The sequence below is a fragment of the Megascapheus bottae genome, chromosome 3 (assembly GCF_031878675.1).
Source record: "Megascapheus bottae isolate mThoBot1 chromosome 3, mThoBot2.hap1, whole genome shotgun sequence".
Lineage (NCBI taxonomy): Eukaryota > Metazoa > Chordata > Mammalia > Rodentia > Geomyidae > Megascapheus > Megascapheus bottae.
Window position 1 is genome coordinate 79,221,735 of NC_143511.1, and position 12,564 is coordinate 79,234,298.

Below are 12,564 nucleotides of genomic sequence, written 5' to 3' on the forward strand. Positions count from 1 at the left end.
AGAATGGCCCAACTCCAGTATTGGGCTGTAGATTGCCTTTCCAGACAGAAAACACAAGCCAGTCAGTGTAACACTGTGGTTTTCTTTTTGTTAAGTTCTTATGGAGCCCTCTTACATAAAAGAAAAAAAGGATGGTAGTTATTGGTTGTTGGAGACATTATGTGTGCGAGGATATTTCATACATATGGCTTTTCCTAACCTCAGTGTAACAGGTATTGATGACAGGACTAAAAGAACTAAGAATTGTCTGTTGACTTGCCCAACATTGTATGGTCTTAGGGCCTGCACTGGAAGCTGTATTTCTCTGCTTCCAGATTTGTAGTGCTATCTGTTACTTTTCAGTACCTTAGAAATGAGATTTTCTGTTCTAAAAATTTTAATATGCTGCATTAAAATGCATTTTAATACATTATTGGTGGCTGAGAAGATCTAGGAAAGTTTGGTGACAATTGCTAATACAGCCTACTATATTTCTACTTCCTCTTTAGTATACTTAATGGATAACTTTAAAGATCTGATGATCTCAGTATTTTAATATGGAAAGATGAGATAACTGTTCTAAGTTGATGAAATTATTTTTTTTAACCCAGGACAAGAAACTCAAAATGTAACTGCTTCTAAATGCTGATCCTTTTTTTCTTTTTAAAATGTAAAGTCCTCTCCATCTCCTTTGGGGATTAATGGCCCATTGGAGTCTATACAATTTGCTTAATTACCCCCAAATTATTATCTCAACTAAAGCAGAATCTTAATAGACAATCCCTAATGTCTTTATCCTTGTGTAGAGCAACCTCATCTCTCGGCAAAAAAAAAAAAAAAAAAAAAAAAAAAGCTTCTTCAAATGAGTCTGGATAATCCTCTAGCTATAGTGATTAAAGACTGCAATGGCTCATTTAGTAAATGTGTGTTGGGAGGAGGGATTTAAAAAGCTGACATGCTAAGATGTAGCTTGTTGGTGTTGCCAGCTACTGAAAATAAGACCAAGAAGGGGAAGGCACCTTTAGTGTCAGATTTTAGACAGGGGCTGCAGGGTATGAAGATCTACAGTCCAGACCATGGGCAAGGCCTCTGACGGACCAAATGGGCTTGGTCAGCAACACTACACTGTTCCCAGGGTCATTCACAAACATCCCAACGTACAAATGACTTGGTACTTCCCAGAGAAACTATTTGTGTTGTTGGTGGTGGTTGTAGTAGCTTGAACTCAGGGCCGAGGGGCTGTCCCTAAGCTTTATGTGCAAGGCTAGTGCTCTAACAACTTCTGGTTAGAGAGACATGGACTTTCCTGTCCAGGCTGGCTTTGAGCCATAATCTTCAGATCAGCCTCCTGAGTAGCTAGGATTATAGGCGTGAGCCATCAGCACCCATTTAAGTCTACTCATTTTGTTGTTGTTTAAGCTTGTATCAACTCCAAGTCTACAGTGTATATATACGTCATTACCCATGATTCACGTAGACATTTATTAACATTGACCGTGGGAGTGAGGAGATGACAGGATGTTCCTACAATTTAATTAAATTCTGACATGGTGTGTAGTGTCAGAACCCACATGCTCAGATCACAGTACCCTAAGATTGTCCCACTTTAGATGCCAATCCAAAGTCCAGGCCTTCTGCACTTCTTCTGACAACAAATCAAGAATTCCCACAATTCCTTCCTCGTTTGACAATGTGCTTGAGTAGATTATAGAATCTGGAGAACATTTCACTTATACTTACTTACCTGTTTCTTATAAAGGACACAACTCAGGAACAGCCAAGCAGAAGGGATGCAGAGTGCAAAGTACGGGGTCAGAGTTTTCGTGCCCTCTCTTGGTGCATCACCTCCAATAATTTCATGTGTTTGTTCACCAACCTGGAGCTCTGCAAGCCCCTTCCAATTAATTTTCATGGAGGTTGCCTTATAGAGGCATGATGGATGAAGTCACTGGCCACTGTCAAGTAGACTCAATTCCAGCCCTTCTCTCCCCAGGCATTAGGGGATAGGCTGAAAGTTTCAACCCTCTAATCATGTGGCTGGTTCATTCTCAGCAGCCAGTACCCCATCTTCAAACTTTCTAAAAGTCCCCTTATTAACTCAGGTCTGGTTGACAAGGGCTTAGTATGAATTACAGAAGATGTTCTACTTGGCTTTACCAAACCAGAGCTATTTCAGGAGCCAGAGACAAACACCAGGTATTAAAATGAAAGATGCTTCTGTAACTATTACTAGGAAATTTCAAAACCTTTGGGAGCTGGGATTGTTAATTTCCAAATATTATACCAACGTTGTATTCACAGGATAAACCACGAAGCACTATTTTTTATGTATGTTTCCATTTAATTTGTTTATATTTTCTTAAACCTTCCTATGTTCATGAAGAATATGTATCTGTACTTTTTTAATGTCTTTGATTTTGTTCAGGGCAATCCTGGTCCTATAGAATAAGTTGGGGGGAATATTGTGTTTTCTGTAGTATTCTGAAAATGTATGGAATCTCTTTTTAATATCTCTTTTTAAGTGTTTCTAGAATTCACCAAACTCTCTGGACATCAGGTTTTTGTTATAGAAGATCTTAACTCCAAATACAATTTCTTTAGTAGGTATAGGACTGCTTGGGCTATCCATTTCTTCTTGAGTGAGCATGGTGGTCTTTCTTACACGGAATCTACATTTCATCTAAGTCATCAGTTTTATTGGTATAAGTTTCCCTTACTATACTTTTGGTGATTATGGCATCCATAATGATTTTCCCTCTGTAACATACAAAGAAAACATTCTGCTTATTTTATTTTCTAGAACTGAGACTCATTACACAAAAATTTCAAATCCACTTATTGATAAAAGTAAGCACATTGTGAGGCAGTACATTTTGAATTTCACATTCTCAGATGACTTGCATTTTGGAGAAAGAATACTAGAAAGCCTGAAAATAGCTGCGGTATAGTATATTCAATAAAATTGCTTTGAAGACCTCACTTGTAGGTAAAACTTTGATGTTTAACATTCACTTAGAATATTGCTCTTCAGCCTATTTGTTGGTGGTGAATTCTCCCAATAAAACTATCTCAAAAGTCTTTTCATTTAGTTTAGTTTCTAAAATATCACTAAACAAGGGCCAGGTGATATATTTCAATAGCAAAACACTTACCTATCATGTACAAAGCCCTGGTGTGATTCCCAGCACTGCAACAAATAAAATAAAATAATAAAATAAAGCACAAAGATTACTATGATGTTTCTGATTTAACCATAATAGAGCATATAGAAAATTTTTTAAGGTGTCTTATACTCAGTCCTACAGAAAATGAATACCATCAATCTTAATAACGCAGTCTAGTAAGTAGACCCTTTGTACCGATAGATATGATTTCAAGGAAACTCCTGGTGAGGGAAAACCAGGCATGCTTACATAAAACTCAGTACTCTAAAATTATTTAAATTTACCTATACCGACATGTGCAAGAGGTTTAAACACCCATAACTCAAAACTATATGGAGTAGGCTACATTAGTGTCACAAAAATTACTGTTAAATACATTAGTACTGGTCATCAAAAACTAGATCTTATTTCATACTCCCTATCTCAAACATTACAGATATTTGATTCATTTTTACTTCTACATCTACTAAAGACATGCTGCTTTCCTTTTCTTTTTCCTCATTCCTATCTCTCTGTCTCTGTCTCTGTCTCTGTCTTTGTCTTTCTTTCTCTTTCTGTAGTGGGCTTGAACTGTGGGCCTGGACACTGTCTCCCTGAGCTCTTCAGCTTGAGGCTACAGTCCTACTCCCTGAGCCACAGCCCCACTTCTAGTTTTCTTGTGATTAATTGGAGATTAAGGGTCTTTAGTGCCCTGGATGGCTTTGAACCTCCACCCTCAGATCTCAACCTCCTGAGGAGCTAGGAATTACAGGCCTGAGACATCATGCCCAGCCCCCCCCCTGTCTCTTTTTCTTCTTTTTTTTTTTTTTTTTTTTACCAGTCTTGGAGCTTGAACTCAGGGCCTGGGCACTGTCTTTGAGCACTTTTTCTCAAGGCTAGTACTCTGCCACTTGAGCCACAGCACCACTTCTGGCTTTTTCTGTGTACGTGGTACTGAGGATTTGAACCCAGGGCTTTGTGCATGCTAGGCAAGCACTCTCTCACTAGACCACGCTCCTGGCCCCAACATTATGCCTTTCAACAAATCTTTTTTTTTCCCCATCTCATCCCTGAAGTTCTGATATACCTTTTATTAGCTTGGAGGAGTGTGTGTGTGTGTGTGTGTGTGTGTGTGTGTGTGTTTTTCTTTTGCCAGTCCTGGGGCTGGATGAACTCAGGGCTTGGGCACTATCTCTGAGCTTCTTTTTGCTCAAGGCTAGCATCCTTCCACTTAAGCCACTGTGCTACTTCCAGTCTTTTCTGTTTATGTGGTACTGAGGAATTGAACCCAGGGCTTCATGCATGCTAGGCAAGCGCTCTACCACTAAGCCACATTCCCAGTGCCTCCATCTGCTTTCTTTGGAGGGAAGAAAATTTTTCCAAATTAAGGACAAGGAACTACTCAGCAGATCACACAATTTAACACAACTGATGATAATGCATCAACTAAGTTGCATAATGAATATAGAAAACATAAAATACTTATTTTTGAAATTTCTTTTAAATTTTGAGTTTTTACTGTTTGGCCAAAGTAGCATGTAATAAATCCATGTAGTAAATTCCAGATAGGTTTACTAAAAGTATGAATACTGGGGCCAGGAGTTTGGCCTAGTGGTAGAGTGCTTGCTAGCATGCATGAAGACTCAGGTTCAATTCCTCTGTACCACATACATAGGGGAAAAAAAAAAGGAAGTGGTGCTGGGGCTCTACCACTTGAGAAGGCCCAAGGACAGTCCTCAGGCCCTGAGTTAATGCCCCAGGACTAGAAAAAAAAAGTATGAATACTGTAAGTCATGTTCTAATAACATGTTGTGTTTATAACATGATTATTTCTGTTTGATGTGGTAAGTTTGTACATAAAGACATGCACTTCTCTTTGAAAATTAACTTGTTTAGATTTCTGACACTATTATTCTGTACCTTAGGATTATATAAATCAATTTAGATATGTCACTGAACCATATGCTAAATATATAAGGCATGATTATAAACCCTAGTTTTAAATTTTAAACATTAACCAACGGAAGTAAACGAATTCAAGTTTATAAAACTTCCAACAGGGGCCAGGAGTTTGGCCTAGTGGTAGAGTGCTTGCCTAGCATGCACGAAGACCCAGGTTCAATTCCTCGGTACCACATACATAGAAAAAAGCCAGAAGTGGTGCTGAGGCTCAAGTGGTAGAGCTCTAGCCTTGAGAAAGTCCAAGGACAGGGCTCATGCCCTGAGCTCAGGACTGGCAAAAAAAAAAAACCCCAACAGAAAAAAAATGTTTGACCTAGTCTTTTTCAGATTGCTAGATGGCATTGTATTAAACATTTTCCTTTTGTTCTTCAAACATACCTTAAAATAATAAGATATACTGTAACTGTGAGTTTCCAGTAAGCACAGAAAATGTAGTTTACTTCCAGATTTCCACCAAAGAAAGGAAATTCTTACAAAGAGAGACAAAGAAACCCAAAGAGAGTAAGTTTTCTCTACAAAGCTTTCCTGGAGTTTCAACAGATTTTCATAAAGGATGGGCAAAAGCACATACAAGAATACATTATTGTTCATTTATTTTTCTTTGCAGTGCAGGGTCTTGGTGCATACTAGGTAAATGCTCTACCAGTGAGCTATATCCCTGCCCAAGAATGCATGTCAATGTGTTTTTTTCTCAGGTGTTGAGTTGTGATAAGGAATGATCTGAAACAAAATAAATGGTTAATGCATGAAAAATTTAAAGATTTCCATGAAATGAGCTGATAATAAATGATCTTTAGCCCCTGCTTATATATAAATATGTGTGTATGTATGTCTAACAATTCTACCAGGTAAAGAAATGCAATAAATCTACAACAAGTACAAATTATATACATTTATTAATAATTTTAAATAACACTCTTGTATAAATTCTTTCATATATTCAAATCATACACAAATTTAGAAATGCATCATGAAGCCTAGAAGAGCATACATATGAGACATTTTTTTAATTTATGTTAGAATTTTAGTGACATAAATATGTTTATTGTTTCAGAAACATTCCCTAATTGCTTGGGCTAAATTTTAACTTATTACAGAGTGCTTGTGCCTAGCATTAAAACTCGACTTTAAATTGTTTAGCTTTTGGACTAACTTGAATCTGAAGCCCTGGCTCCCATCCTAGCATGGCTGCTACAGTTAGTACATGTGCATTAGTAACAACAACAACAACACAAATTTCCCAGTTGCCTTTGAAAAAGCATCATTCAAAACCACTGGCATTTCAATGATCCATAACCTTCACCATTTGATATTATTTGACTTCTTTAGATGAATCAGTATGTTCTGTTTTTCCCCTTGGTATAGTCACTGGCTCAAGGTTCAAGAGAAAAATGCATCCACTTGCTATTACACTCCAGCACAAACCAAATCCATCTTAGCTTTCAAACTCCTTACTACCGAGATCTTAGTAGACCAAAACAGACCTTCATGCAGAAGGTCATAAAGACTTCCTCAGCTCTTACAGGTTACACTGCTTTGCTTTTGACCTCTCTGAACACTCTGTCAGAGAACTTCCCTTGCTATGTGAAATTCAACTCCTACCTACTTCCCTCAAAATAGAAAAATCTGGGAATGTTCATTGTAAGTTGTGACATGTTCACATGGATAAATTTTATCACATGTATGAATATTATTCTACAAAAGGCATAGAACCAAGGTGAATGACCTAACAACCTATATTCAATCAAATCTGACAAGACAAAGTATGATTGCTTTAGCTCTATGATTCCAAAATAACACAAGGACTATAAACTGGCGTCTGAATTCAGTGTCTTGTACTAGGTAGGCAGATGTTCTACCACTTGAGCCATGCCTTCACTCCAAGGACTAAATATCTTGAAGGCACTCAGTTTACCCAAAGGAACCAGTAGATGACTGAGCACTGCTTTAACAGTCAAATATCCTGGAAATACTAGGGCTAGAGAACAGCCATATAATTTGAAGCTTATACAAATCCTGCTCCTCTTACCCTGCCCAATCTCTCTCCTCTCATTCCACATCTGCTGTGTTCTCTCATAAAACCCAGGAGTCCCTGGAATAAGTAATTCACTAAATCCATAGGACATTATTATATATGAGGGTTTTTTTTTTACTATTTTTTCTCTATAGCTGGAGAAATTTCATTAATAAAAAGAGCCCTGGAAGCTAGTAGAGAGAGGAAGGGGGAGATGAGGGAGGACAAAGACCTATTTAACAGGATCTAAAGCATCTATCAGAAATACATAAGGGTTTACCAAAATGGATTAATTAAAAATGCATGAGTGGGCCAGGAGTTTGGCCTAGTTGTAGAGTGCTTGCTTAGCATGCACGTAGACCCGGGTTCGATTCCTCGGTACCACATACATAAAAAAGGCGGAAGTGGTGCTGAAGCTCAAGTGGTTGAGCTCTAGCCTTGAGAAAGTGCAAAGACAATGCTTAAACCCTGAGCTCAAGCCCAGGATTGGCAAAAAAAAAAAAAAAAATCCAAAAAAAAAATGCATGAGAGTTTACTAAAATGAACTGGTAAAGATAAAAGTATCATTTAATGGAAGTAACTCATTTCTTGATAAGATTCACGAGTGTTTCTTTAAAAAAATCACATTTCTAACCCTTATAATTTCTCCAATATTAGTCTTTCTAAAGGACTGATGGAATTCTATGGCTGGGTGCCATCTTTCAATGAAAATTATGCATTGCATTTCATACCATTTTCCTCATCTGACTTCAAGGCCAGATCAACTCATGATTTTTATTTAAAACAAAATTATTTCCACAAGCAAAAAGCTGAAGTCATTAAGGAATAGGGCTTGAGTTTTTGCCCCATGATGAAAAATTGTGAATATGACCTAAGAAGCTAGGTTAAAGTTTACAAGTATTTAAATATAAATGTTTGTGATGCAACTTCAGCATTATCGTTTCAGGTCTGTTTCAAGAAATCTCTACATGAACAGAATCCTATTTTGGTTTTGGTTCTTGAATCCCAATAAGAACGCCTCTGTTTTTACTAGGTTAATTTGTGTTTAACAAATGTTTATTTTTTATCATCCTCAATCCTAACTTTTTTGTTTCCAGAGGGTCAGGCATTAGGGAGAAAGGCTATGCTACTTTGCATAATTCCTTAGAACAATCTATACCTAACTATGTAGCAACTGCTGAGAAAGCAAATTTCCCCCTGCTTGGAGAGATTAGCTCACCTTAGCAAACATAAGTGGGCAGTTTTGTTTTTATCATCACTAATAGTGGCTTTAGATAGGAATTCTTTTTTTCCTCAAAATTTTTCATGGCTCTGTGACCATGAATTGCACCTAGTAGATACAAAAAATTAGAAACATGCACAAATGGGCCTCTCCCCCACCCCACCCCAGCCTTCTTGTGTCTGTCTGGGCAATTTCTGCATTAGCAAAGAGTCAAAAATACTATAGGCTTCCAGGAGTCCAGATTATTGACACACATTGTATAGCACTGAGCAACACATTTAGCCCTTCTGTGCCTCAGTCTTCTCATTTATAAAATAGGTAAAATTACTTCCTCAGAAGAGAGATGGGGGGAACAAAGGATACACAGATAAAAGTGTTTTATAGACTGGAAAGGGCAATACAAGTAGTAATTTTTTTGTGTGTGATACTAGGAATTGAGCCTAGGGTCTCATACATGCACAAATGATCTAAACACAGAGCTGTGTCCCTGGCCCTTAAATATTTTTTTAATATAATGCAGCACAATGTCTACTCTTGTGGGCAACAGTCAAATAAACACTACCTTCAAGTTAACCTAAAGCAGATTATCTACCCACATATCCTCCTATCCTAGTTATCCTCCGAGCCCTAGGAACAACTTGGGGGTCTCCTATAGAGAGGAACCAAATTATAGCTCGTTTAGGTTTTTTTTTTTTTCCCTGAGGAAGTTAGGCAAATAGGTCAATCTGGATTCCTTAGGTCTAATCTACTAAGGAGTCTTTGCTTTTTTTTCCCCTGTCCTCTTCACAGCTTGTTGTTCCTCCGCCTAGTAAAGATCTATATTCAACTTCTTACTATACCTTTCTTAGCTTGCTTAATCCACATCTGTCAATATCATAATAGATGAGAGAGCAATAGCAATGGGCTTCTGGGAAATAAAAACCTGCATCTGAAAGAAAGAACTAACTATACACACCCAACTACAGCGCTGTCCTCTCATCAGACAAGAAGCTGGAAGAATTATAACACTGAAGAAAATGGGACATCTCTCATGACAAATCAGAGATAGGGTATATTCAAATGTAGGACATTTGTTATTTGGGGGTATGAGAGGATAAAAAATGTTTCGTAAGCATGAAAACTAGGGATCTCGTGTGATAGGATGGCTTTTCTTTTGCAACTCAAATATTTCTATCTTTTGGAAGACTATCTTTTACATTCAGGAAAATATTTTAATGAGGACGTGTTTTACAGCAATCTATGTGAAACATAGAATGACGTGTCTAGTTAGGTGACAGTTTTGGAGAATGAAGTCTGTGTCCTAGCTTAACAATTACTGACTTCAAAATCTATTGCTTGAATCTACAGTAAGTTAAAGAGCATACAGCTCTACTTTTAGGTTGAGAGAGGAAAGAAAAATTAGAAACATTCAACCTTTTATAAATTTCAACAATGTCCGAAGAGGGACTAAAAATGACTGATGCTCACCAGAGTCCCAGCTCTAGCAATATTGCCACCTATTTTACAGTATTTTAACCAATCCCCACATTTCCTTTTTACAACACCATTAACTGCTGTACAAATAAATTCTAGATGATAAAATATGACATGATTTTTTTTTACAAATAGATACAAATACAATGTTGACCAGATATGCTACATTAACTATGTACACCTTATTTTTCTAGAGACAGGAATAGTCCTTGTTTGTAGAGAGGCAGGAATATTCCTTATTTTTAGATAACTTATCATTTACACCAAGCCCCTGAGAAGGACCGTCAGCTTTCTGCTCCCTCAATGCTGCCTTCACCGTTAGAAGCTTATCCTGTGCTTTACTCTCACCACTCAGTGAGAATCCTAGGAGGAAAAACAAAACCATGCCCTAAAGATCTTCTAGGGACCTTTCTGACCCTATTCTAGATACAATCAACATTGTTTATTATGATCTAGCCTAGACACCAGCTTTTCTTCCACTGTGTCTTTTAGCGTAGTACAATGAATATAATCCCTGCTCCTCCTTTTAAAACAACACGTTTCGGGAATGGAGATGAAGTCTTGCAGCAATCCTTTCGCCCTCCACCCTGCTGTGAGATGAGTACCTCTGATGGTATACCTGCAGATCCAAGTGGATTTGGGCTGCACTACGGGATTCAGCCTTTCCATACCCCCATGTGGTTTGATACAAAAATATACTTTACTTCAAGTCCTTAATGACATGAGTGCTTCAGATCTTCATGGGAAACTAAGAGCAACAGATAGGTTAAGCACATTGCATTTGTACCTAACAAGTTCAGGTGCACTATTTGCCTTTCTCAGCAAACCCTGCCCAGGCTTTGCCTGGCCCAGAGGGTGATGTGCTTTAGTAAGCACTGTGGCTTAAACAAGCCAGGAGAGCAGCGCTGCCCCCTTAGGCTTTGTAGTTATGCATGGGTGTCGTCAGGGTCAGTTGCCCATTGGGAGCCACTTCATTGGCATCATCTTCCAACAATCCCGACACATCTGCATTGGGAATGCTGTCATGGTAGCTGCTGAAACTGATATTGTCTTCTTTCAGCTCGATGGTCCAAAAAGGGGCATTGAGCTTCCTGTTCTGGTACTCACGGTACATGTACACTGCCCCCACAAATCCCATCAGCAGCACTACCACAATGATGATGACTGTCAAAATGATGATGTTAAATTGAGTCCATGACACATCAGCTAACGCTGCAGTGCTGTTTTCAGAGGAGCTTACTGAAAAGGTAGTCTGCAGGGTTGTGGGGGTGAAGGTAATGTTTATAACAGGGGTGGGCACTGATGTGGTCAAAGAGGCATTGGAAACCAAAATGGTAGAACCTTCAGGTGTTGTAACAATAACTTCTGAAAATAAAAACAGAGAATGAAATGTAAAAGACAAAATTATCTAGCTTTCAGAAACAACAAAAGAAATACACATGGGAGTGAAAGTTGATGTAGGATGTTGACATGGTATCCTGTGTCATGTTAATGCAAGTTTAAAATAACTTTAAAAGAACTATAGTGGTAAGAATTGTGGTATAGGAAGCTAGCTTATTATACTGACAACTGTCTAATATGTGCACTAATGTCTACACTGAAATCCTCAGGAAATTCCAGTCTTGGAGTTTTCTATTCTTGATACAAATTCTTATAAGGGTGGTATGTCACTACCCTAAAACATGTGGTTAATAATACAAGGATAGATGAACTAAAATAGGTCTAATAATGTCTCATTAAGGTAAAAAAATCATTTTTCAATTTAAGCACTCAAGGGCGATATTAGCCAAGAGGAAAAATAGCTTTCCTTTAACTCCATGAATACAAATGTTCCTTTGTGTAGATTAAAGCTACTTTGTAATTAAGATACTAACTATACTCAATACTTCTAATGACAGAATAGTTGAAGGGAGTATACCAAAGAATTTGGACTTCATGTTGCTGCAAATAAATCAGTCTTTCTATACCTCAAGTTCCTCATTCATTAAGATGAATAATAATAGTCTATCTTGAAGAGTTCTTGGGAAGAATGATCACATTTAAAGCTTATAATGCTTGTTACATATTAGGTACTCAATAAAATATATTATTATTATTCATTTCCACATATATCAATTTATGTGATAGGAGGTAAAATTTGTATTAGAGAATTAATCAAAATAATCACAGTCCTATGTGCTGACAAGTCATACCTCAGTATGGACAAGGTAACCCCCCAAATGATAAAGAGAATTGATGCTGGCATCTCTAGCTTGTCATAGGGGTTTAGCCATTAAAGATATCAAGAAAATGGCAGAAAAGGTCACAGCCCAACCATATGTCAACCTAGTGGTCTGCATGTGACTTGTGGGGGAGCAAGGTCTAATTTTTCAAAGAACTAAAACTCTCTCTCTCTCTCTCTCTCTCTCTCTCTCTCTCTCTCTCTCTCTCTCTCTCTCTCTCTCTCTCTCTCTCTCTCTCTCTCTTTTGGTTATGGGACTTGAACTCAGGGCCTGGGCACTGTCCCTGAGCTCTTCAGCTTAAGACTAGCACTCTAGCACTTGGAGCTACAGTGCCACTTCCTGTTTTCTACTAGTTAATTGGAGATGAGTCTAGGACTTTGCTGCCTGGGCTGGCTTAGATCTACAATTCTCAGATCTCATCCTCCTGAGTAGCTGTGATTATAGGCATGAGCCACCAGTACCGGGCTCTGAATATTCTTTTTTTTTTTCCCCCTTTTTCCTTTTTTTCCCAACAGTCCCAGGGCTTGAACTTGAGGCCTGAGCACTGTC

The 12,564-nt window shown here is 38.0% G+C and overlaps 1 protein-coding gene across 3 annotated transcripts in view; it reads right to left on the reverse strand.

Moving 5' to 3' along the window:
* Positions 1-3,131: 3,131 nt before the first annotated feature.
* Megf9 (multiple EGF like domains 9) overlaps positions 3,132-12,564 on the reverse strand; it is a 92,320-nt gene continuing 82,887 nt past the window's right edge. Inside the window, exons 6-7 of one of the 3 annotated variants that reach the window (XR_016534989.1) lie at positions 10,413-11,158; positions 3,132-3,166 (exon numbers count right to left, since the gene is read on the reverse strand). Coding sequence is in view for 1 of the 3 variants with exons in the window: in XM_090330530.1 (XP_090186656.1) it covers positions 10,707-11,158 (452 nt within the window). In the remaining 2 variants the exon portion in view is untranslated. The other 2 variants (XR_016534988.1, XM_090330530.1) reach the window with 2 other exon arrangements.